We start from the raw sequence: 26,713 nt of genomic DNA, 5'->3' as shown, positions 1-26,713 counted from the left end.
AGAAAAGGAGAAAAAAATCTGAGACTGGTTCTGCTGTCTGACCGCTCATCGCCGTGTGGACTATTGCATGTCCGGGGGGGGGCGCGGCGGCGGGGGGGGGGGGGGGGCAGGTGGAAATGGGCCGCTCATTTTAAAAAAAAAAAGAAAAAAGAAAAAAACCTTGCGGATGCCGCGTTTCTCCCGCACGCTTCCCTTTCCTTTCCGGTGGTTTCCACGGCGTTGCCGTAAAAAAGGGGCGGGGCAACCCCAGACCCGCGCGCGCCAGCGATGCGTTCGGATTTACCGCTCCACATTCCACGCGGAGGATGCCAATCGTAACGCGGCAGGCTCGTCGGCCAAAGAACGCGCCGGAGAGACAGAGGCCCGTAAAACACACGCAGACCTGTCACACACACTAACCCTCACACACTAACCTGCACACCTAACCTGTCACACCCTACCCCTTCACACACCTAACCCTGTCACCACCTAACCCGTCACACACCCTACCCCTGTCACACACCCTAACCCAGTCACACACCCTGACCCTGTCACACACACCCTAACCCTGTCACACACCCTAACCCTGTCACACACCCTACCCCTGTCACACACCCTAACCCTGTCACACACCCTAACCCTGTCACACACCCTAACCCGTCACACACCCTAACCCTGTCACACACCCTAACCCTGTCACACACCCTAACCCTGTCACACACCCTAACCCTGTCACACACCCTACCCCTGTCACACACACCCTAACCCTGTCACACACCCTACCGCACCACACATACGGTAAACCTCATCACAACATCAGCATTCACATTCAGATCTCACTGCCCCACACCCTACCAACACCACACACAAACCTCATCACATCGTCCGCACTCGTACACAGATCTCACTGCCCCACACCCTACCAACACCACACACAAACCTCATCACATCGTCTGCGTTCATACACAGATCTCACTGCCCCACACCCTACCAACACCACACACAAACCTCATCACATCGTCTGCGTTCATACACAGATCTCACTGCCCCACACCCTACCAACACCACACACAAACCCCATCACATCGTCCGCACTCGTACTCAGGTCGAACTCGATCACACACCCTACGGCGGACGGACCGCCACGACGGAGAGACTGCAAAAGAGAACACAGGAAACCCGCCTCTTCTCTTGTTGTGCGGCAATTATCGTAAGAGATCATGACACGTTCGCCGAAACATCATCACATAATTAGCCTGTGCCGTACTACGCGTTCTCATTACGAGCACGAGAAAGGACTAATTAAGAGAAAAAGAGACACCCGTCACTAATAACACTACAAAACACAACGATGAAAACGGTGTTTTGAGGGAGGAACAGGAATTATATTTTCGAGGATGATTAAGAGTTCCATCAAGTTTAAAAAGGTGATGTCATTTTTTTTGCCACTGTTGCTGCTTGGGAAAATATCTAATTATTGTGTTTCTCATCTTGTTTAATAGACCATCTTATGAAATATTCCCATGCACTTAGTCTAGCGTAATCAAGCGACACTCATATTAATGACAGCAAGGCGCTAGCCGTAAACGGATCTTCATCACACCAGAGCGCACGCTCGCACTGGATTGGATTAGATTCCATTTCGCACTTTAATGCAAATCTGCCGATGATCTCATCCAGAGCACAAAACAAACGGTTTCTTAGTAACGCGCGATTACAACCCATAAAGCAAAAAAAAACCACTCATACGTGCAATCAAAAAACGGCGAATAAATAGCGGCGAATCGGGAGGCACGATCTATTAAAAAGTAAAGTGTGCAGCGTTAATGCGCTGGGTACCCAGAGGATGCGCTGGACTCTGTAGATGCACTGCGTTAGGGCTGGACTCTGTAGATGCACTGCGTTAGGGACCGGAAGAAAGCCACTCAGAGGGTTAAGGGACCCATGCGCACAGCAAGCTGCTTCATCCTCTGTTTAAACGATTTTCCTTCAGTTCAGAGATCCATGCACACGGCAAGCTCCGTTTACCTCAGGACAGCGTAGACCCGCCCCTTGAAGACTTCCGTTACTTTTTGGGAGGGAAACTGACCGGAATTCTTCTCTGAAGAGTCGAAGACAGGCTAATTAACCGTCAACACTGACACACGGCACGCAAAATCCCTGGGCCCAATTAAGAGTAACGAGCAAAGCTCGAGAAAGCGACGCAAACAGGTGAGACTACTTAAGTGTTGCCGTCATCACTGCTGAAGACAGTGTTCAGCTCAGTCTCCAGCATCGTATCGCTTCACACTCAGTGAGGGATTTTTAATGGAGTAAAGAGTGAGCGAAGTGTGAGTAAAGCTTAAGTTTAAGTGTGAGTAAAGTGGGTGTAAAGCTGGAGTAAAGTGGGAGTACAGTGTGAGTAATGTGGGTGTAAATCTGGAGTAAAGTGGGTGTAAAGCTGGAGTAAAGTGGGAGTACAGTGTGAGTAATGTGGGTGTAAATCTGGAGTAAAGTGGGTGTAAAGCTGGAGTAAAGTGGGAGTACAGTGTGAGTAAAGTGGGTGTAAATCTGGAGTAAAGTGGGTGTAAAGCTGGAGTAAAGTGGGTGTAAAGTCGGACCTACTTTGCCAGGTGTTTCATGAGTAAATCCAGCATCTGCCTGTTCTTCTCGGGCAGCCGGTGGACGATGTTGTGGACCTCCGCGATTCTGGCCTCTGGAATGTCCAGTTCTGGGAGGAAACAGTGGAGAGAAAAAAAATTTTAAAAACAAGGCGGCGAAAAGTTGCTCCGTCATTTTCTCAGTAACAATTGCTCAGTGACAAGCGCTAACTCTTAGGATCGCACAATAGCTGTTGACGCCTCTTAATGACGCTCCTGTATGAACCGAGATGTGGGTGACAGGGCCACTTTTGGGGCATCTGGCCCGTCCTGCTAAAACACGGCGTTTCGGTGTGAGTGACGCACCCCACGCTCGGGGTAACGCATCGCCATGACGCACCCACCGCACAGCTCAGCTGGAGATCCCGCAAGGTGAAAAACTGTTTGTGACAGAAGTTTTCAGACCCAAATACAATAACTCTGCCTTAAAGGGACAGACACACTAATAATATAGACTATTCCAAATTAAAAAATCAAGGGTTTAAAATTTTTTTTTTTTAAATTGAAATGTAAACAAACAAAAAAAATAAGATATCAATGACAGAGAAATAAAAGAAACCTCTCCTATTGTAGGTTCATAATTTTATTTTTAGTTGACTAAAAGCTATATTCAAGTAATTTAAAAAAAACTAAAAACACCATACTAATAAATGACATCCCTTATTAGCTCCTATGAATACCACTTGGTCACAACTCCTGTTCTAGAGTGCAGCAGCTGCATCAGGTCCAGCGTTAGAACCTATGACCCCCTGGCGTATGGCCGCCCACACCCCAGAACTTCACCCGCTCTCTGCCACAGCCGGGACCTCGCCCCGTACAGCAGTGAGATTCGTCTTCAGCGCGACGCAAACGGTAAAGCAGGGGTGCGCAACAAGAGGCCGATCCGTTTCGGGATTTTGTGCCAACTTCTTCCCTTAATTACTTAATTAGCTCGATCCTATCTTGATCTGTATAAGCACCTTTGTATAAGCGCCAGCTACAGCCGCGGACTGCTAGCATACCCTAAACAGTTTACTGTGCTCGAGGGAACCAGTGTAGTTTTATAGGGCTGTCAGAATGCTAAAGCAGGGGTAACTGGTTGGAACAAAAACCAGCACGCAGACCAGGCCTCTCCGGGACCTGGAGTTGTGCCCCCCCCACCCCCCACTTTAAAAGAGTCTCTGAGCTTCCAGCCGAAAGATTAAATTCGGAGCCACTGTTCCCATTAAACCAGGCAGCCGAAGGACTGAACAGGAGGGATGTGTTCCATCAAAGCCCACCGCGCTCCGATGTTTAATTTGCAACCCACGGCCAGCCCACGAATCACAGGAGCTCAATCTGTGCTCGGTGGCAAACGGCACCCCCCCTTCCCCCAAACGGGTAACATCACACGCTGTCAAAATCCCAGCCTTAGGGGAAGTAGTTTCATAAAAAAAAAAACAATAAAGTTTTTTATTGAATTCAAATTTTCCCTGTAATCTCAGCAAGCACAGGGTTACAGTGGTGCGCTCGTCACTTTTTCACGGTTCATTAGCGAGCGCGATTGCTCACCGTCCCGCCCACAGCACAAGCACAGCACCACCTAGTGGCCAGGCTGTATTCTGAGGAGAGATAAATAAATGAAAAAGGAGGGAAAAGCCTGTTGAGCTTCCTGCAGTAAACAGCCTTAAATGGCTCTCTCCACAGCAGCTGACCGGAATGAGCAGAACGCTCGGTGCGATTTCGTTATTAATCCAGCCCTCCAGGAAACAGCTTTACCACCCTGAGCAGGCTACCGAAGGGGGGGGGGGGAGCGCACTGCGATGAACGCTTACTTTCAACGCAAGAGAGTCCGACGAGATGGAGAAACACAGATGGTGGAGAGGGAGAGTGAGCGAAAGAGAGATAGAGCAGGGAGAGATAGAGCAGAGAGACACAGACAGAGAGACAGAGAGAGACTGAGACAGAGAGAGAGAGAGCAGGGAAAGACAGAGAAAGAGAGACAGAGTGGCAGTAACAGAAAAAAAGGAGAGGGGGAGAGGGAGAGAGATAGAGCAGAGACAGATACAGAGGGAGAGAGAAAGGGAGAGGGAAAGCGAGGGGAAAGTAAGACAGAGAAAGAGGGAGAAAGACAGTAAATGGGAAAGAGACAGGGAGGAGGAGAGAGAGTGAGAGAGTGAGAGAGTGAGAGGGGGAGAGAGAGAGAGGAGTGGAAAGAGGGAGAAATGGGGCTGTGGGGAATTTAAATTCACTTCACCTTTAAAACATGGCCGCCAATCGCAAGACTGATCAATTCAGACTAAAAGCACTCTCCTCTTTCTCCTCTCAGCTCTGACGAGCATGCGACAGTTATGCTATGACAACACAAATGAGTCTCAGCAAACAGGACACAACTGAAGTTTCAACGACAAGAGGAAAATGTAAATCATGACATATGAGCTGTAGATTTGGCTCGACCAGTTTCGCGCGCAGCCGAACACGCAGCCGTCAGAAACTCACTGCTGGTGCAAAACGGTTGTTGTGAAAGTTGCAGCCGAAGCAAGCAGCGGCAGCCACACGTGCGTCCGTGGCAACCCACCGTCTGGAGCGCGGTGGACTGAGCGAGGTGTCCACGGACCGATAGGGGCAGCTGTTCCCCTACCGATTCCAGATTTCAGGGGATATAAATATTTAAAATATATATATTTTTTTAAAGTATTTTAAATGTTTTTAAATATTTTAAAATATTTTTTATCCTCTATTTTGTGATTCTGTAATGTTTTATTTCATTGTAAATTGTTATATGTTGTTATGCCTGTTAATCGTGCTGCTGCCTGTCTTGGCCAGGACGCTCTTGTAAAAGAGATTTTTAATCTCAATGAGACTTTTCCTGGTTAAACAAAGGTTAAAAAATAAATAAATAAATAGTTTTAACAGAGAACAGGAGGGTAAGGAGGAGGCTTTCTGGCAAAACTCTCGGCCGGGAGCTGTTCGTCCGTCAAGCGATCGGACAGTCCGCGCGGGGACTGCACTTCCTGTCCAGCCGACGGGCGCAGATTCACGGCACGCCCCCTCCCGCAGGACACACGGCGGCCTCGCGCAGGAGCGGCGCGCGTCGTCGTTTCCGGGGTCTGAGTCAGACGCCGGGCCGCGGGTAAATCGTTCGGGGGCCGCGGGAGGAGGCGGCGGCGGCGGCGGCGGCGCGCTGCGTGAACACGATTACCCCACGCTCGGGAAACACCAATCGGATCCCACAGGAACCAATCGGATTGGGCGTTTTTGGCGGGACGTCCTGCTGTGAGAGCCCGGGGGATTCGGCCAGTCCCGTTTGCGCGGGGGGGAAAGAACTCCTGCGCGCACAAAACCGCGCATGCCGCACGGCAGCGACGCAGCGCTGCGCTGGAGCAATGCGAAGGCTGCTGCAGGCTGTCCTGGCCACCAGACCGGGCCTTCACTCCACAGCACAGGAAGCAGACATTCTGGACTGTGTGTTCTCTTATTTTAACAGTCCGCATGGGGATGCGATTCAAGGTTTATCGCGCGTTTACCTATGCTACCAATTCAAGGAATTTTCAGGTCCTTTTAAATTCCCATCCCACAGAATGAATGGCCCTTTGAAACTCACACAGTAGGCTCCATTAACATGGCAATGTAAAAGTGGCCTCGATATTCCAGAAAATTAGTGCTGTTCTCAGATCAGCTCTTTAAAGCCCAATCCTTTTGAGGAGAATGTGGAATTCTGACCCAGGATCAGTTCCTAAGGGCCTGACTGAAATGAAATGCTGTCATGAAGAATTTAGAGGAGAGGCTGGAACCTCTCAACATAAACCGTCAACTTCGAGAACGGTGTCATTTTCCCAAGAATCTTCAAGTCTTTAATGTTATGTTTACACTTTTGAGGACTTGCAAAGAGAGTGAACCTTGACTACACGAGAATTCTTCCGGAGAAAGTGGTCTTCATTGGCTTTGCTTCCTGAAAGTGTGCCTGAATGCAGATGTACAATTAACTCAAACAGACATAGAAGTCAAATGAGGATGTGGGAATTATAAATCGGGTTAGCATGACCCCGTGCAGCAGGGCTGCCCAGCCCTGTTCCGTGAAATGAACTCTATTTTGGCACACGGAATACTACCAGTTATCAGTTCAATGAGATCTCTGGCTGTAAAATGAGGTGTGCCTTGTTAGGGCTGGCGTGAAAACCTGCAGGACGGCAAATCTCCAGGAAAGGGGTTTGGCAGCCCTGCTGTGCAAAAATGGGACAGCTTATCAACCTCACATGTTTATAAAAGCACCCGGATAAATCCCCGAAACCCTGACCTCCCCCTCAGGATCTGTACTGCCTGTACGTTCAGGACTGCGTGAGACTCTGTGTCGGTGAAACGCTGGTGGGGGGGGGGGGGGGGGACACTTACTGGCAGCTTTGATGAAGCTCCGCTGGAACTGGTAGGTCATGAGGGGTGCGGGCAGCATCCTGAAAAGACACAAGGGGGCGGGGCGGTCAGAGAAGGGGGCGGGAGAGACTCCTTGTCTGGGACGTTTTCCAGCCAGTTCTGGTACTGCCCTAACCCAAGCAGGGTAAGAGGAGGTTCTTCAAGCGAAACCCTATAACCTTTTGAGGAAGAGGTTTTTTTTCTGCTCTAAATTCTACGCCAGTGTTCTAGAACTCCACTGCATTCAGTTACCAGCAGTGATTGTGACACCAGCATTAGAATGCTCAGCTAAGACCTTAAAGGATTAACGCAGTCCTCTACAAACTGGCAAAGTGGGCTTTAATCGGCACATCGAATCGGGGGTTTATGAAATCAGGCGGTTGGTTAGTCAGGCCGGGGCTCCGGGTAAGTAGGACTTTCCCGGGTGGTTTTGTCCGTACGGACAGACAGAAGAACAGACATTCTCAGCAGCGGTAAGCCATCAGGGCGAAGCGGTGCGTTTCCCACCTGAGATAGTATTTGAGCGCACTGGTGATGGTCTTTATCTCCCACTCAGAGCCGTCCAGCTCCACGTCCGCGCAGGTTTTGGGGTCTGTGTGACGGAGGAGAGGATTATGAGTAAGCTGACCTTTGACCCGAGCTGAGCTGAGAAGGGGGGTGGGGGAGCGGCGGAGAGCGGGGAAGGAAGAAGGCTCGACAGACAGATGGGGGAATAAAGCGAAGCAGGCTGGCTCAGGCGGATTAGAATCCATCACGCTCAGACTCCAGAGGAGAACGGTCGGATTAGGATCCATCACGCTCAGACTCCAGAGGAGAACGGTCGGATTAGGATCCATCACGCTCAGACTCCAGAGGAGAACGGTCGGATTAGGATCCATCACGCTCAAACTCCAGAGGAGAACGGTCGGATTAGAATCCATCACGCTCAGACTCCAGAGGAGAACGGTCGGATTAGGATCCATCACGCTCAGACTCCAGAGGAGAACGGTCGGATTAGAATCCATCACGCTCAAACTCCAGAGGAGAGCGGTCGGATTAGGATCCATCACGCTCAGACTCCAGAGGAGAACGGGCGGATTAGGATCCATCACGCTCAAACTCCAGAGGAGAACGGTCGACAGCTTCGGGCGGGACCTCTGCGGGACGCGGGAGCCAATCCGCTTTCAGCCCCCGCCGTGACATCGTGAGGTAAACGCGTAGTGGCGCACATCCCCTGGTTTCCCCCCCCCCCGGTGTCCTCTGACAGACCCGGGCATGATTGGAATGACGGACAGGAATTCCGGTGGCGGGGAAGGGTGGGGGGGGGGGTGGGAGGGCGGGGGGCCGAGTTCACGGTCAAGGCGAGTCGCCATGAGAGCGAGTGAGCGATGGGGGGACAGGGACGAGCGCCGCGCGGTTCTATCACCGTAAGGGGGGGGGGGCGGCGGATGATCCCGCCGTGGGGGGGCGTGGCCTGTCCCTCACACGGGGGAATCCACGGCTGCCTGCTCCATCTGTCAGGGGACGAAGTTGGCGGTTCTGGCGGCGTTTCTGTCTGGTGCTCTCCGCGGGGATGCGATGCGGGGGGCAGGGGGGGTGGGGGGTTCACGGCAAAACAGAACAGCCCTCTGGGCCTTGTAGTGTCTCATGAGTCCAACTGGCCAAGAAACGGGCAGGAACCCCCCCGCCCCCCCACCCCCCCCACAACTGCACATCTCCCACTTCTGAAGATCAAACAGATATCATGGAAAAAAATACGGCCGTAAGCTCCACCCCACATTTTATAAAGACCAAAGACATTACAGTTAACTCCCCCTCATGAATATTAATATCCATTACGCATGATCACATTGGTCCTCTAGCAGGAGTTTCACAAAGCAGGGTTACTGAATTAGCTAAATTACAGCACCGAGTAAAACCCAGAAACCTCCCAAACCTGGAACATGCACTGAACTAAAAAAAAATATTATTATAACAATAATAATTTTAAAAAGAGCTGTCCCGGGTTTTAATCAGTGCAGTTATCCAGCTAACTCAGTAATCCTGCTTTGTGAAGCACCCCTCAGTTCTCAGTGTCTAAAGGTTTGGAAATGCCTACCGCACACAGCCGAAGTGCCACTGGTGAGGGGTTCCTGAGGTTACGCCAGACCCCCCCAGTGTGAAGCCGGCGAGTGTGTACCTGTGACCGGGTCCGACTGACCGGGTTCCCATCGCAAGTGAATAACGCACAAAACCGCGACCGCCCTCTCGCTCGTTCGTCTACCTCCCACAGCCGAGATCAAAGCTGACGGCATCGCGAGGTGTTGTCATGGGAACGGACAGTGATTGACCACGGACCGCGGGGACAGTGGAAAGAACAGCACTTTCACGGGTACACCATTTTGAAACCATTTTTTTTTTTTTTTTTTTAAATATGGAAAATGCATAATGATCTTAATGGCCACCAAAAATGTGTGCATGTAGACAGTGTTCTACATCTGTTACATTTACTGTTTGCAAGGATTAAAAAAAAATGTTAGGGCTAAATATATCATTAAATACATTTCCATTTTTCCATTTTTGCCAGTATGCAATGAGTTATTTATTTTTTTGCTCCCCATGTGACGCATTTTCTGATCATCTGATTGGTGGGAACGCCGAATGCTCTTTTGCAGCATATATCCGGCACTGAAAGTAAAGTCTAGAAGGGCTGGCTGCACGGCTTTGCATTCCTCTCTGGAATTTGACACGTCTTTTTTAGAGCAGTGGAATATTCCAGGCAGTCTGGTGGGGGCTGGGACAGGGGTGAGTATGAACAGGAATGTGTGTAATGTCCAATGGGGTCAGGGGTGTGTGTACTGTCCAATGGGGACAGGGGTGTGTGTAATGTACTATGGGGACAGGGGTGTGTATAATGGCCTATGGGGACAGGGGTGACTGAAGTGTCTTATGGGGACAGTGCTGTATGTAGTGCCCTATTTGGGACAGGGGTGTGTGTCACGTAATCTGGCAGGGGCCATTCCTGGAGGGCCATGGTGCCTGCTGCTTTTTTTGGGGTCTTTTCAGCACCAGAGAGTGATTGACGGATCGCAGAACTCACACACCGCGTTCGTAGGGCCATAACCAGCCGCAGAATGGAAACCGTGAAACCCTGCAGAGGTCGCGGCCCCCCAGGACTGGAGTCTGACACCCCGACCCCCCAGGACTGGAGTCTGACACCCCGGCCCCCCAGGACTGGCGTTTGACACCCTGGCTCCGGGGTATTTATAGGTCTCAGGGTGGGGCATCTGACAGGGGCTACAGAAAGAGCACTAGAGCTGCCCCCCCACCCCTCCTGCTGTGGGACAGGGTTTACCCTAAATACTGCCACACGGTCAAGCCCCCATCTCACCCCAACGATCATCTCCTCCTCACTAATACAACCACTAATATAAATGCTAACACACCCACACTCTCATACATATTACCATCCACACCTGCACACATGTATATTTAAATACCCATAAACAATAAAGGACCCCATATTTAAAGATGTCTGAGATCAGGGGTGCCCAATCTTATCCGAAAAGGGCCAGTGGTTTTTGTTTTAGCACTAAGCACTAAGACACCTGATTCCACTTTTCAAAGTTAGCTGAATAAGGTGTTGGCAGTGCTGAGCTAAAAAAAAAAACACACTCCAAAGAAAACATATCATCAAACCACATACAGTCTTACACAAATGCACATAAGAGAGCTGAATCGCACTCGCCCCACACACAGGCCATTAAAACCTCCATCAGACAAGGGAGAAAGCCACTCGTTTTATATATTTATTGACTACATGTCCTTCGATTGGAACAAAAAAATGCATTATTGGCCCCATACCCAACAGAAGGGTACTTTGTTACTTAGCAACTAAAGAGGCCGATTGGTCTTCCCGTCTCTGCCTAATTGTGACTCCGCCCCCATTAAATCATGGCCCCGCCCCCTGCCCAATCATAGCTCCGCCCCCCCCGGGCAGCACTCTTACCCATCGCCAGGCCGAGGAGCTTCTGAACTCGGGAGTTCACGCCCACGATCCGGTACAGACCCTGCTCGTCGATACCTGCGAGGAGGAACGCAAGACACCCGCTTACGACCGCGAAAACGCGCGGTCGCTATCGCTAACGTGGGGAAAAGGGGGACATGGAGGAGTTTACCGCCTTTACAGTATTCATCCGTTTAAAAATAATTTTTTTTTTAAAAACACAGACCATCTTCACAACAAAAACATGTTTTATTGGATGATGGTCTTATCCAGGTCACTGAATGCCTACTTTGAAAACAATAAAAAAATAAAAATTTCTCTATCTCGTATAAGGCCATCATGTTCCCTATCCCATATAGACCATCAGGTTCCCTATCGCATACAGGCCATCATGTTCCCTGTCCCGTACAGTCCATCATTTTCTCTATCCCGTATAAGGGCATCATGTTCCCTGTCCCCATATAGACCATCAGGTTCCCTATCGCATACAGGCCATCATGTTCCCTGTCCCCATATCGGCCAGCCCCCCTGTACCTCTGGTCTCCACGGCATGGATGAACTTCTTGATGACGTTGAAGCCGAGGACGTCCAGCTGAGCCACTGAAACATAGCCAGGGCACTGGTGAATATGTGTGGGAAACGGCTATCTGCACACTGTGCCTCAAGAAAGAACCACAAGAGTCAGAGTGAATTTTGAAAATTTCCTCCTCAATAAAAAAAACAACACATATATATATATACTGTATATCACAGGAGTCACAGCATGTAAAGAAAAGGTATGAGCCTTTCTTAAGGCACAATGCGTGGATAGCCTTTTCCAACAACTATTCACGTTGGCCTCAGACACCTGTGGTGGCCCAAAGTTAGATATTGCCTACTTAAGCACAAAACAATTGCCTCTACCAACTATCAATGGGAACGAGTATATTTAAACTTAGGAACATCAAAATAACTTGTTCTCAGTTCTCAATTGCGAAAATAACCCGGTCTTCACAAGTGCAAAAATAAATCAACACTCACACACATGAAAATAGCTGCTGCAAAAAATGAATTTGGCACAAAAACAAAAAAAGGCGTTGCTGTCCAACGTGCAAAAGAACCCTGCACTCGCCAAGATGAAAATAACGCGTGAAAAAAAATTAAAAAACAGAAACGTGATCGAAACCACGCGGCGTTTCTGCTGTCGCTTCTCAGGGTTCGCAGCGTACAGTAAGGCGCGAGCCCGAAGAAGCCACAGCGAGACTCGTCCGTCACCTCCACTCGGCTCGCTAGACCAAGTCAAAGCGAAACCCGACTCCTTTATTCTCAACGTGTTCCGCAAAAAAAAAAGGTGGCTCTCATCATTTCTGACGCGCTCCACACAACGGAACAGGGTCATTTCCCTTTTCATACATTCATATTGTACTTTTCCACCAGATTGAACGATGAAAGCAGAAAAATCTCTTTTTCTGAAGAACGGGTACTCACTTCCTTCACTTTGGCAGTCTCGGTTTGAGTTATAGACCTGGAAAACGCAAGGAACATAAATTCATGAAGACTTCTCCTGACCAGCCACCAATCACAGCATTTATATATATATATATTGTATATACCTCAGAAAACTAACATCTGTACATCAGAAAACTAACATCTGTACCTCAGTAGAGAAAGAGCCTTTTGAATTAAGCTCGTAGACTTGGTGAACTCGCTCCCAGTTTGAATGACACAAGAAAACAGTCACTCAGCAACATTATATGTACTTACCCCGAGTATTTTTCCAAGAAATAAAAATCACACGTATGTTTAATCTCATTTAAAACACTAAAATATTAATATACTGTCTTGATAAATGCATAACCTCGAGAAATAAACCGACACCTGTTATTACAACAACTTGAACAAGAGATTAAATGTTATGTCCGTTTCGGGCTTGGATCAAATAGTTACATTTAAATCTCAGCCCAGTACCAGTAAAATAGTCTAATGCTTTCCTGAAAGGAGTTTTTGGAAATCAGGTCATCAAACACTGTGATTATAAAACAGCAAAAGAAGCATTTATACAGTACTTCATAAAAACGTGTGCAAAATACATCAAAAACAATACATTTACGTGCACAAATTATTTAGGCCAAGATCCAGATTCAGTCACATGGAAGATTGATCTTAACTGTGAGGAATTCAGTAAGCATTCATGTTCCTTTTTTGCCATGTTTTGTTTTTCTTACAAAATTGTTTTGATCTTAACTCTTGCCTAGTTCCTCACTTACAGATAAGGAAAAAGAGCATTATGGCATAATTCTTCCAAAAACAGACAACCGTGTTTGTGGAACAATGGGGAAATAAACAGAAACAAACATCCAGAACATTCTGGAATGATGTTCAGGAATAGGGAGTCACTGAAGTGGCTGCATTTAAATGGGGGGGGGGGGGGGGCATGGGACCCAGGGAATCTCCATGGAAACGTACCGGCTCTCTCCCATCCATGGCCTCCATCCACAGCCTGCGGTCCTCTTCAGAGAGAGCCTGCATGGTGATCACGCCCGCCCTGCACACACACACACACACACACACAAAGCGTCAGACACACACACACAGTGTAAGACACACACACACACACACACACACACACACACACACACACACACGCGCACAGCGTCAGGCACACACACACACAGTGTAAGACACACACACACACACACACACACACACACACACACACACGCTCACACAGTTCCCGCCTTTCTCATTGGCGAACCAAAGTCAGCAAACGCAAACACGATAAATAGTCACAGGGTTGAGTGATTGTGTGGGGGACGCAGTGGACCAAACACACGCAGCAGCCCAACACTGGCGCACAGAGACCTCACGCACACGCAAAGCCTTCTGGGATATCACAGCGTATCCTTCCTTCCTGCATTCAACTTCTGCTTACCGCAATTAACCAGGGCCCGCCCTGACCCAGAGGGGTTGGGTCTCGCTGGGCCAAGTAAATACATACCAGGAAGTTCTGTGGGCTTTGAACGCAGAAGTTTCCACATGTCCAATTTGCATAAAAATGCATTAGCGTGTTTACCCTAACAGCTCCCCCCCATTTAAATTTACATAAAATGTAATTTAGGCCACACCGCATGCCATTGCTCACGACGCTTGCTTTAAATTTGGTAAAAGATGAAAGAAAAAGTCTTTCCGAATCTGCGTGATAAAAACGGTCTGCGAACGTTTTACAGGCCGCGTGTGTGGCCGCTCGCGTGAAAGGCGAAAACAAAACAAAAAAAAACGAAACAAAAAAAAAAAAAACATTTTTTACAGAACGCGGTGTTTTGCCGTTGTTATTCGTGGCTTTTGAAAGCAGTTAAATAAAATAAAAGTGGACTCTACCCTCTGGCCAGTGTTTTTTTGCATTCTTTTTTTGTATTTGAAATATTTACTAAATTTTCCACTTGCCTATTGATCTGGCTTACTTAAAGGTGGCTGGTAGTGTTATGCCTGATGATCCATAGCGAGGTTATGGCAGTTGGGTCAGGCTTTAAAATGTCTGCACTGTGTGTGTGTGTGTTTGGGTTGGGTACAGATTAAGGCCTTGGGTTCGGGTTGAGCTTATTAGACTTATACTGCAGGACCCAATAAAAACGCTTCCTAATGTGCATAAATGCCAGGACCCTCTCTACCCAGGCCAACGAGCCAGGCTTCCAGGCAGCCACGAGAGCGCCACCTGGTGGCCGCATCGCGGAACTTCCTCTCACTGCTCACCGGTCCACGGCCTCCACGTCGAAGCAGAACCTCTTCTCGATGGAGTCCGTCTTCCTCCGTGTGCAGGACTTGAGTGTGAAGGAGTCTTCGTCACCCTTAAAAAACAGAAAACATCGAACCTTTCAGGTAAAATTTATAAAGCAACTTCTATTCTAAAAGGAGGAGGAAGTAAGCGGACGCCAGCGAGCAGGGGGACTGTGGGAAAGCGATGCGTCGGTTGAACATCGTGTGTGACGCAGGTGAGGTGCACGCGTGCCCAATCCGGAGGCGGGCCGGTCGGTTCTGAGGGGCGTAAGGGCGTGCTCCACGGTGCAGCCGCTCTCCGCTCCACTTACTTAGCGGTAAAACGGCGCGGTCCAGGGACACGGGGGGGGGTAGGGGGCGGTGGCCATCAGCGCAGCTCTTATCCCACGCCTCCCGCCACAAACCCCGCTGGGTTTATCCGCTAACAGAGCACTCCTGGGCATCAGAAGGACCCCCCCCGAGGCGGAGGGCAGTGGAGCAGAGACACCGGCACTTTACACTGGGGGGAAGATGGAGCCGCTTCGGGCTGAAGGGGCTGTGGCACAGTCTGCTGCCTGTGTTCTGTGCTAATTTAAGTACAATATGGTGCCTGTGTCAGGTGCAGGGTGGTGTTCTGTGTAAATGTGGCACAGTCTGGTGCCTGTGTTTTTTCTGTGTTAATTTGGTGGCTGTGTCAGGTGCAGGGTGGAGTTCTGTGTAAATGTGGCACAGTGTGGTGCCTGTGTTTTTTCTGTGTTAATTTGGTGCCCTGTGTCAGGTGCAGGGTGGTTTAAAACAGTCCTGTGTTTGAGATGAAAGCTGTGCCTGTGTTTGAGCTGAACGCTGTGTTTGAGCTGAAAGCTGTGCCTGTGTTTGAGATGAAAGCTGTGCCTGTGTTTGAGATGAAAGCTGTGCCTGTGTTTGAGCTGAACGCTGTGTTTGAGCTGAAAGCTGTGCCTGTGTTTGAGATGAAAGCTGTGCCTGTGTTTGAGCTGAAAGCTGTGCCTGTGTTTGAGCTGAAAGCTGTGCCTGTGTTTGAGCTGAACGCTGTGCGTGTGTTTGAGCTGAAAGCTGTGCCTGTGTTTGAGCTGAAGGCTGTGCCTGTGTTTGAGCTGAACGCTGTGCCTGTGTTTGAGCTGAACGCTGTGCCTGTGTTTGAGCTGAAAGCTGTGCCTGTGTTTGAGCTGAAAGCTGTGTTTGAGCTGAACGCTGTGCGTGTGTTTGAGATGAAAGCTGTGCCTGTGTTTGAGCTGAAAGCTGTGCCTGTGTTTGAGATGAAAGCTGTGCCTGTGTTTGAGCTGAAAGCTGTGCCTGTGTTTGAGCTGAACGCTGTGCCTGTGTTTGAGCTGAAAGCTGTGTTTGAGCTGAAAGCTGTGCCTGTGTTTGAGCTGAAAGCTGTGTTTGAGCTGAAAGCTGTGCCTGTGTTTGAGCTGAAAGCTGTGTTTGAGCTGAACGCTGTGCGTGTGTTTGAGATGAAAGCTGTGCGTGTGTTTGAGATGAAAGCTGTGCCTGTGTTTGAGCTGAAAGCTGTGCCTGTGTTTGAGCTGAAAGCTGTGTTTGAGATGAAAGCTGTGCCTGTGTTTGAGATGAAAGCTGTGCCTGTGTTTGAGCTGAAAGCTGTGTTTGAGCTGAACGCTGTGCCTGTGTTTGAGCTGAAAGCTGTGCCTGTGTTTGAGCTGAAAGCTGTGCCTGTGTTTAACAGTGTGCCTGTGCCAGCGGCGGAGGCGTCTGGGTGTCTGGGCGTTTTTGGCGGTCGGATCGGTGCGGGCTCGAGGCGGTCCGTTCACCCAGGTGTCGGCACGGCGCCGCCGCCCCAGCGAGCCGCGCCCAGTCTGGCACCGCACCGACGGCGGGGGCAGCTGCCAGCTCCGTGCGCCGACGTGGCATCCCCAACGGCAACGGCAAAACAGAAACCAAACTAATCGCCAGAGCTGTCGCCGGCGGTAACCGCTCCGACCCCAGAGAGTGGCGCGAGGGGGCCGCGAAAAAAAAAAAACCCTTTCAAACCCCTCTTCAGAAAATCCTAAAATCTCAACAGGGAAGAGAGACCCATTTCATCTGATCTGACGCCTACGCACGAAGGAGAGAGCGACAGAGAGAGGGAGGGAGAGACAGTGATAGAGAGAGGGAGAGAGATAGAGACAGAGAGAGACAGAAAGAGAGGTAGAGAGAGAGAGGGAGACAGACAGAGTGAGAGACAGAGAGAAAGGTAGAGATAGAGACAGAGAGAGAGACAGAAAGAAAGGTAGAGATAGAGACAGAGAGAGAGAGACAGAGTGAGAGACAGAAAGAAAGGTAGAGATAGAGACAGAGAGAGAGAGACAGAGAGAAAGGTAGAGAGATTTTATATTTATTCTGTTTATTGTAGTTAAATTGTTAATGCCTGTCTGTTATGTTTGTCACGTGAGTGTATGCTTTGGCAATGTAAGTGTACCCATACCATGCCAATAAAGCTTATTGAATTGAACTGAAAATTGAGAGAGAGAGAGAGAGAGAGGGAGACAGACAGAGAGAGGTAGAGAGGGGGCCATTTCCTTCCTCCTTAATAACCACACTTAACGCCGCGCAGGTCCCAGCACGCACCCCCCCCCCCCCACCCCCCACAGCCGAGTGCCGTTTCGGGGCGCGTCCTCCGGGTCCCCAGCCAAACCAACGAGGCGCGGGCATTTTGGCGGGACGTTCCAGAAGTTTCCGTGCCAGCGCCTAATGTCACACCTCCGCTGCACCGGCCCAAACGGCTCCAGGGAATCCAGTCAGGTGAGACCTCAGAAGAACTTCGCAAGAATGACGCGCACGCCGCGGCGTCTGAGCGCGCTTCTGCGTCCGTCAGAAGCCCGATGTGAAAAGAGGGCCTTCGATATCGCTGATTACAGGAGAGGAACAGCAAAATAAAGAGGGAGGAGAAGAATGTGACCGAGCTGGAAATATACGGTTCGCAAAGCGCAGAACCATCGGGCGAGACGCAAAGATTTCGTTGTGATCCAGAGGTCGCCTCGTTACCCCTTTCCAGAGCAGGTTTTGGGATGTTTTTTCAGAATTCTAAGTGTTCCAGAACTCCACTACTCTCGATTGGCAGCAGTGATTGTGACATCAGCATTAGAATGCTCAGTTTAGAACACTCTAATCGCACGTGTGTGACCTCACGCCAAGGTTTAAAGAGAGCAGATTTACTGCGCATAGTTTCCAAATAGAGAAAATGAGACCAAAACAAGACCAAGTCCCAAACAAATGACTTATGAAGAGACTTATGGAGAGGATTTGCCTGAACTGGAAAACTAATTATTTTAAGGTGGGTTGGGGATGCTATTCCAGCTGTCAGGCTCATTAGTGAAAAAAAATTCACGCTGACATGTCCTTATTGATGCAAAGATGAGCTTATAGTATTTATAGGGGATCCAGGCTTCTTGCAGGATTCTTCAAAGCCAAGCTCAACACAGTGACGGTTTTCAATGGTTTTGTTTTTTGTTTGTTTCTAGTTGCATCAAACAGATTTACCTTTTTTACTGCGCGCAGTATTACAGCCTTTTAAGCATATTACACCATAAGGTTTGTGAGCTGAATCCAAAAGAGATAAAGGTGCACGTCATGAAGATAAAAGTCTGCCATTATTATGATGGATGAGCCAAGGCGGGGTTATGTGTTGGCATGTGTTCATCGCTGCGATTCCTCGCTGATGTTTTACGCTCATTAACATGAACTCAGAGGCGCCGAGAGAGACTGTACCCACAGCGCCCCCTATCGCCAGCGCTAGCAACTGCAGGCAAGCAGAGCATTATGGGTAGAGAGCGGTGGTCAGAGGGACACTCACGACTTTGCCTCCGGACTTCTGGTCGAACAGCACCATGGTGACCCGTTTGGGTTCGCGGTGGTACGTGCAGTAGTACTTCACCCAGGAAGACACAAAGGACCCTGAGAGAGAGAGAGAGAGAGAGAGAGGGGGAGAGAGAGAGAGAGAGAGAGAGAGAGAGAGAGAGAGAGAGAGAGAGAGAATTGAGATTTAAAAACCCCTTTTATTGGGACATTGCTCAACCACAGAAATTATTGCACTTCAAAATAAAAATAATATACAAGCAACATAAAGATAAAAACAATTAACAAACTAACCACAGGCAGAAAAGAGAGAATAGATAGAGAAGAGAGAGAGAGAGAGAGAGAGAGGCAGAGGGAGAGAGACAGAGAGACAGAGAGAGAAAATGCATTGGACTAGCTGCAGACTACGTGACTGCTTGGCATAAACAGAGGGACAGACAGTGAGCATATTAGGAAAGGCCTATATTTGTCTGTACACTGTTTGTCTGGATTTATGTTCATGTGCTCCTTATATATGTTCATTCCTTTGTATATGTTCGTGCCTTGGCAATATAAGAAATATCTTGTCATGCCAAAAGAGCATTTTGAATTTGAATTTGAGACAGAAAGAAAGAAAAGAGAAGGAGAGAGAGAGCAAAGAGAGGGTGAGAAAGAGAGAAAAAAGAGAAGGAGAGAGAGAGCAAAGAGAGGGTGAGAGAGAGACAGAGAGAGGCAGCGACAGAGAGAGACAGACATAAAGAGAGGGAGAGAGGCAGAGGAAGAGAAAGAGGCAGAGGGAGAGAGAGGGAGAAGGAGAGATGGAAAGAGAGAGGTGAGGGACGGCGATCGAAGTTGCCATGGCTGCAGCATGCGCTCTCTCTCTCTCTCTCGTCCTGACGCGCGGCTGCAGTGTGAAATCCTCTCCAGCGCCTCCCCTCCCCCGCCCTGTCTGGTCAAAAGCGTGCGCCTGTCTCCTCACCAAGAGAGGCACACAGACCGCACTCTTTCCTCTCCTGCTGTTTTATTAAAAGCGCCTGATGCTGGAGACACTGGCAGTGTCCACCCCTCCCTCCCTTCCCCCCCCACCCTCTCTCTCTCTCTGTGTGAACGGACAGGCCCGTGGTTCAGCCAGGCCCCCACGCAGGTGGAGGTGGACACGCAGGTGGAGGTGGACGCGCAGGTGGAGGCGGACACGCAGGTGGAGGTGGACGCGCAGGTGGAGGCGGACACGCAGGTGGAGGCGGGCACGCAGGTGGAGGTGGACACGCAGGTGGAGGTGGACGCGCAGGTGGAGGTGGACACGCAGGTGGAGGTGGACGCGCAGGTGGACACGCAGGTGGAGGTGGACACGCAGGTGGAGGTGGACACGCAGGTGGAGGCGGACACACCGGTGCCAGGTTCACACCGACGGGCCTCTTGCCGTGGCGGTGAGCCGGCACACTGACCCAGCAGCAGGCCCCACCGCGCGGTAAATAAACAGGTAAGTAGTGGGAGGTGAGTCTAAGTGTAACCGTAACCGCCGTCCCCAGGGTCGACAGCAACCGGAGCGGCGGGGGAGGGCCCAGACTTGGGTCGGTTGCCATGGAAACTGCACCGCCGCGGAAGAACGCAGCGTGGGCCGAGGGGATCGATGGCTCGCCCCGAGATCGACTTCGAGAGGAGGGGGGGAGAGAGGGGGAGGCGCTGGGTAGAGAGGGAGGAGAGAGAGGGGGAGGCGTCGGGTAGAGAGGGGAGAAAGAGGGGGAGGCGCTGGGTAGAGAGGGAGGAGAGAGGGGAGGCGCTGGGTAGAGAGAGGGGAGCGCTGGGTAGAGAGGGAGGGAGAGAGAGAGGGGAGGCGTCGGGTAGAGAGGGAGGGAGAGAGAGGGGGGAGGCTCGGGTAGAGAGGGAGGAGAGAGAGGGGAGGCGATGGGTAGAGAGGGAGGGGAGAGAGAGAGGGAGGCGTTGGGTAGAGAGAGGGGGAGAAAGAGAGGGGAGGCGTTGGGTAGAGAGGGAGGGAGAGAGAGGGGAGGCGTTGGGTAGAGAGGGGGAGAAAGAGGGGAGGCGTTGGGTAGAGAGGGAGAGAGAGAGAGAGGGGGAGGCGTTGGGTAGAGAGGAGGGGAAGAGAGGGGAGGCGTCGGGTAGAGAGGGGGAGAGAGAGAGGGGGAGGCGTGGGTAGAGAGGGAGGGAGAGAGGGGGAGGCGCTGGGTAGAGAGGGGGAGAGAGAGAGGGGGAGGCGCTGGGTAGAGAGGGAGGGAGAGAGAGAGGGGGAGGCGTCGGGTAGAGAGGAGGGAGAGAGAGGGGGGAGGCGTCGGGTAGAGAGGGAGGAGAGAGAGGGGGAGGCGTGGGTAGAGAGGGAGGGAGAGAGAGGGGGAGGCGTCTGGGTAGAGAGGGGGAGAGAGAGAGGGGGAGGCGTTGGGTAGAGAGGGAGGGGAGAGAGAGGGGGAGGCGTTGGGTAGAGAGGGGAGAAAGAGAGGGGAGGCGTTGGGTAGAGAGGAGAGAGAGAGAGGGGGAGGCGTTGGGTAGAGAGGAGGGAGAAGAGGGGGAGGCGTTGGGTAGAGAGGGAGGAGAGAGAGAGGGGGAGGCGTTGGGTAGAGAGGGAGGGGAGAGAGAGGGGAGGCGTTGGGTAGAGAGGGGGGAGAAAGAGGGGGAGGCGTTGGGTAGAGAGGGAGGGAGAGAGAGAGGGGAGGCGTTGGGTAGAGAGAGGGGAGAAGAGGGGGAGGCGTTGGGTAGAGAGGGAGGGAGAGAGAGGGGGAGGCGTTGGGTAGAGAGGGAGGGGAGAGAGGGGAGGCGTGGGTAGAGAGGGAGGGAGAGAGAGAGGGGGAGGCGTTGGGTAGAGAGGGAGGGAGAGAGGGGGAGGCGCTGGGTAGAGGAGGGAGACGTTGGGTAGAGAGGGGAGGCGTTGGGTAGAGAGGGGGAGAGAGGGGAGGCGTGGGAGAGGGAGGGGAGGCGTTGGGTAGAGAGGGGAGGGAGAGGGGGAGAGGGGGGAGGCGTTAGGGGGAGAGAGGGAGGTTGGATAGAGGGGAGAGGAGGGTGTTGGGTAGGGAGGGGAGAGAGAGGGAGGATGTTGGGTAGGGAGGGGGAGAGAGGAATAGGTGTAGAGTAGGGGAGGGGAGCAGTGGGTAGGGCGGGGGGCCGTAGGTTGGGGGGGGGGACACAGGAAGCAGCCGAGGTTCTTACGCTTCTCCTGCACAAACAGGTACCCCTCCATGGTGCTGGGGTTCACGCTCTTGTGCTCGTGAGGGTTCTCCTTCATCTTCTTCATCAGACACTCCACCTCCGAGCGCGTGCTCTCAAAGCGGTTCCGCGTCTGTGGGGGGGGGGGGGGGGGATTGGCGGGAGAACGAGAGAACGGTCGACGTCAAAACCGCCGGTCGGTACATCCCCACGTTAGCGCTAAGCCATTGGACCAAACAGCGACAAAACCCGTCAATTCATCCCTGTCCACTGCAGGGGACAGGAGCCTCCAGCCCTCTCAAGTCTCAAGAGCCATCGTATATTCCACCATGCTGAAACACAGCAAGGGCCACCGTCATGCTGATGCTGTAGCTTGTTGTCATGGCTTCTAGTTTGAGTTAGCATTACTCTCTGACCTAGCCTATCCTTAAGGTGTCTACTGGACTCAATGTGTTCATGGCTATGAGTAACAGTTACATAAATGAATATTGTACCTCACAGGACCCGTGTTTTGTATGAGCTGTTCCAATGACCTTCGGTATGCACTTACTGTACGCTGCTTTGGATAAAAGCTTCTGCCAAATAAACGTAAATGTAACGAATAAAAATATTGAGAAAATATTTTCACTGTTTCTGTCATCCAAAACACACTTGCGTTCTGTCAAAGAAGTGAAAGCACTGGAACCTTTTTTCGTCCCAGGAGGTTTTACACAGTCTGACGTCAGCATGCATAGTGCTAAGAATCAGCAGTGAAAGCTTGCACACTGTCAGAGAACATCAGCCACGATAACAGGAGCTCAGAGGGACGCGGAGGGCGCTCCAAGTTAAAGTTTAATTTCACGTCATTAAAGTTTGATTCGGTTTTTTTCTTCCTTTTTTTAGATTTTGTCCGTGTTTCCCCTCACATAACCACACACGTGGGGGGGGGGGGGGGAGGAGAGGAGGGGAGGCCCTCACGTTCTGGATGCTGATGGTCAGATCGGTCTTGAAGTGGTTGAAGTCCTTGGCCAGCTCGTACCCGTGGTGGTAGTACGTGAACAGCCCCTGGAGGAACGCCAGCAGCTGCGGGGAGGAAAGGGGGAGAGAGAAAAGAGAGAGAGAGAGACGGAACCCATCAGAGGCTGCGCTTTGTGCCCGTGACAAAGGCCTTTATTCCCGTTCGACTGCACCGTACCACACCCTCAAATTAACATCGCTAAAGCTGCGAGGGGAATTTATACAACAGCTGTCTAAAATCATGACACATGACTGACAGGGAACCCAATGAGCACATTTTTCCCCACTCAATTCTGCCTGCTGATTACTGTATTTAACCCTTTTAAGTTGTGAGGTCACAAATATGTGATTAGAATGTTCTTAACTGAACATTCTAAAGCCGATGTCACAATCGCTGCTGGCGACTGAAAGGAATGGAGTTCTAGAACACTGACATAATTTCAAAAAAAAAAAAAAAACATTTCAATAAACCTACTTTTTAAAGGGTTAAAAATGACTGATGCACACAGTATACATTTCACCCACTTGGTCATAATAATGGGGTTGTCATGTAATCATAATGGTGATAATAATACTTTGTGAAGCATAAATTATAATTACAGTTCACTGGCTGGTGAAGTCCACCGACACTGAGACACCATGCTCTTTAAGCAGCTAATGCCGAGAAATATATAATCTGCCAGCAGGGGGCAGCATAAACTAAAAATAGGGGCTTCTCTTCAATACGTCAGCAATACGTATCTCACAATGTTCACAGCGCAGATCAGTAGTGCTGCTGGATAAGATCTTTATTTCTGTCTCTGTTTCATCATACATTTCAGAAATCACTTTTTTTTCCTTTCTCATGAAGTAACATGTTTTGAAAGCGATTAGTCAGAGTAACGCACACACTGAAGGCTGCTATGTGTCAGTTCTTTTTTTCCCCAGCCTAGGGGCTGTAGCATGTCAGTTTCACATTACAGTGAAAACCATTGTCAGCAGGAGAGGAGAGGAAGGGAGGGGAGTTCCCTACCGGCTCGACAAACTCAAACATCTTGCGCTCCTGGACCTCCTGCACCTTGAAGACGTACTCCAGCGAAACCTCGTAGAAGTGCTGGCGGACGTGGTCCACCTGGCTGTCCGCCTGCGGGAATCCGACCAATCGGGAGTCAGTAACGACAGCACTGACACACTGTCCCCGCCCCCAATCCTTACAGAGACTAACATTCTCAATACCACACTGTCACTACTGACACCCTCAACACTGAATTTCCGGCACTGACACTCAACACTTCATTTACAGTAATGACACTCTCAACACTGAATTTCCAGCACTGACACTCTCAACACTTCATTTACAGTACTGACACTCTCAACACTTCATTTACAGTACTGACACCCTCAACACTTCATTTACAGTACTGACACTCTCAACACTTATTTTCCAGCACTGACACTCTCAATACTGCACTTACTGTACGTCCCTTTGGATAAAAGCGTCTGCCAAATAAAGGTAATGTACACTTTCAGCACTGACATGCAATATTTGACCAGCACTGTGGATAGGGTCAATGTCATCTCAATTCATTAACTGTTAAAAAAAAAAAAAAAAACCCTCCACAGAACGTTAAGGGACCGTTTTTCATTTCAATTCATTTCCTGGTCTGATTGAACTGAAATGCGCTTTCCCCCAGCCCAGTCAGCACTTCCACTCTCAACACGGCCCAGAGAATCTCAGCACTGCACTGAAGAGCTCACAGCGAAACCCAGGAGAGAGGGGAGAGAGCGGAGAGAGCGGCCCGGGCGGCAGTAAGGACCCGTTACGCTACGCTAAATTTGGCGGTCAGCTCAATTCCCCGGGCAGCGCGAATGTCGGAGGAGGAGTGTGTTCACCTCCTGAAGGTGCGACTCTTTCTTCTTGGAGGACAGGCTTAAGTGCTTCTCCAGGACCCCGCAGTACTTCTCCGTCTCCTTGTCGTACTTCTTTTTGGCCTCCTGTTGTGAGAGGGAACGGCACTTTACCAGAGAAGAAGAGCAGCCCAGTACAAACAGGCCTGATCTGAACAGCCGGCACTTTACCAGAGAAGAAGAGCAGCCCAGTACAAACAGGCCTGATCTGAACAGCCGGCACTTTACCAGAGAAGAAGAGCAGCCCAGTACAAACAGGCCTGATCTGAACAGCCGGCACTTTACCAGAGAAGAAGAGCAGCCCAGTACAAACAGGCCCGATCTGAACAGCCGGCACTTTACCAGAGAAGAAGAGCAGCCCAGTACAAACAGGCCTGATCTGAACAGCCGGCACTTTACCATAGAAGAAGAGCAGCCCAATACAAACAGGCCTGATCTGAACAGCCGGCACTTTACCAGAGAAGAAGAGCAGCCCAGTACAAACAGGCCTGATCTGAACAGCCACGCACTTAACCATAGAAGAAGAGCAGCCCAGTACAAACAGGCCTGATCTGAACAGCCCGCACTTTACCATAGAAGAAGAGCAGCCCAGTACAAACAGGCCTGATCTGAACAGCCTCCTGCAGCTCAGTTAAAGATGTTATTTGGGACAGACATCGCTCTCCTTCCTGTCAAAAAAAACCCCCACGGGGAGTTCTCCTTGTACTTCTCACCTTAATATTTCCCAATACTGAGATCACGCAAAGTAACTTGCACGGACACGCACGGATACACACAAGCACACATACGCACGTACACACACACACAAGCTGCTGACCAAGCCCTCCAGAATGAATGAGAACAGCGGAGGAAGCAGAGACAAGCGGGTGGGTCTCTCCAGCTGTTTGGCATTATCTCAGAGCTCACTGATAGGGCACCTGCTGCTGGACTGATGTCATCGCTCTCTTCATATCCGCACAGCTCAGAGTTACCACTCACCAGCTGCAGGGACTGTTCCTAACACAATCCGCACATAACTACCCCAACATTACAGGATCCACAGTATGCTGTAGCATACTGACGGAGTGTAGCACAGAGGGTAAGGAACTGGGCTTGTAACCGAAAGGTCGCAGGTTCGATTCCCGGGTAGGACACTGCCGTTGTACCCTTGAGCAAGGTACTTAACCTGCATTGCTTCAGTATATACCCAGCTGTATAAATGGATACAGTGTAAAAAAAAAAGTTGTGTAAGTCGCTCTGGATAAGAGCGTCTGCTAAATGCCTGTAATGTAATGTAATGCTGCATGCTGGTGAGCAGAAGCTAGCAGGTTCTAGACCAGGGGCAGCCCAAACGTATCAGAAAAGGGCCAATGCGGGTGCAGGTTTTTGTCTTAGCCCAGCACCAAGACACCTGATTCCTGATCGAAGCTCATGAATAATTAATGAGTTGAACTGGGTGCCGTGGTGATGAGCCAAAACAGAGACAAGCACCAACACCAGCCCATTTTGAATAAGATTGGGCACCCCTGTTCTAGACCCAGGTGTTCTTTTTTACCCCTGAGCAAGAGCTCTCAGTTTAATAGCACCAGGTAAGTACACACCTGTGTACTAGCTAACAGTTAATATGTGGTATTTAACCTATAAAACTAGATCCTATTTAAGGACAGTGCTTGTCAAAGCAACAAATTAAATAAACATATCCTTCTTCGTAATCTCCGCAAAACAACACAGACTCTGTCATATAGAAATAACATGTGAGTAACCGATCACATGGATGTAAAGGTCAGCTGTCGCAGATGTGATGTATACAAGACACACTTCACTTACGTTTACACAATACGTTTTTATTGGATTCGTGTTAATATGTGATGCTCCACCCTTCATGAAGTTCACTCTGATTGGCCAATAAGTAGATCCTCCTCAAAGCAACAGTTGACACAACATTAGGAGAAGTAAGAAGTAATTCTAGGTCAGGTAGCGACCAATTTGCAGGTGAAATTCTACGTCAGCTAAAGTTTTACATTATATACTCGATTTTACAACAGACCTTCAGTTTTATAGTTGGAGGTTTACGGTTTCAGTTGTTTGTGTCCCTCAGTAATATGTAACTGAAAGTCATTGACATTAGAGGGCTGTGTCGTTTGCATGATCGATGTGAAAATTATACGAAATACAGAATGAGAGTTTTGTCCAGACTTCAGGCAGCTTGCTAGTGAGTTGTTATCAG

The 26,713-nt window shown here is 50.1% G+C and overlaps 1 protein-coding gene across 1 annotated transcript in view; it reads right to left on the bottom strand.

The window, feature by feature from the left end:
* The window catches only part of LOC135262728 (rho GTPase-activating protein 26-like), an 88,103-nt gene that overhangs the window by 22,680 nt on the left and 38,710 nt on the right, over positions 1-26,713 (bottom strand). Inside the window, exons 5-17 of the mRNA XM_064349897.1 lie at positions 24,493-24,594; positions 23,633-23,743; positions 22,582-22,686; positions 21,628-21,757; positions 18,491-18,591; positions 14,680-14,774; positions 13,396-13,474; positions 12,418-12,454; positions 11,485-11,550; positions 10,954-11,028; positions 7,494-7,578; positions 6,969-7,027; positions 2,584-2,689 (exon numbers count right to left, since the gene is read on the bottom strand). Coding sequence (XP_064205967.1) covers positions 2,584-2,689; positions 6,969-7,027; positions 7,494-7,578; positions 10,954-11,028; positions 11,485-11,550; positions 12,418-12,454; positions 13,396-13,474; positions 14,680-14,774; positions 18,491-18,591; positions 21,628-21,757; positions 22,582-22,686; positions 23,633-23,743; positions 24,493-24,594 — 1,151 coding nt within the window. The remainder of the gene's footprint in view (positions 1-2,583; positions 2,690-6,968; positions 7,028-7,493; positions 7,579-10,953; positions 11,029-11,484; positions 11,551-12,417; positions 12,455-13,395; positions 13,475-14,679; positions 14,775-18,490; positions 18,592-21,627; positions 21,758-22,581; positions 22,687-23,632; positions 23,744-24,492; positions 24,595-26,713) is intronic.

Source organism: Anguilla rostrata, chromosome 9, assembly GCF_018555375.3.
Source record: "Anguilla rostrata isolate EN2019 chromosome 9, ASM1855537v3, whole genome shotgun sequence".
NCBI lineage: Eukaryota > Metazoa > Chordata > Actinopteri > Anguilliformes > Anguillidae > Anguilla > Anguilla rostrata.
The sequence above is the reverse complement of the archived record's forward strand: the minus strand, read 5'-3'. Positions and strand labels throughout refer to the sequence as shown.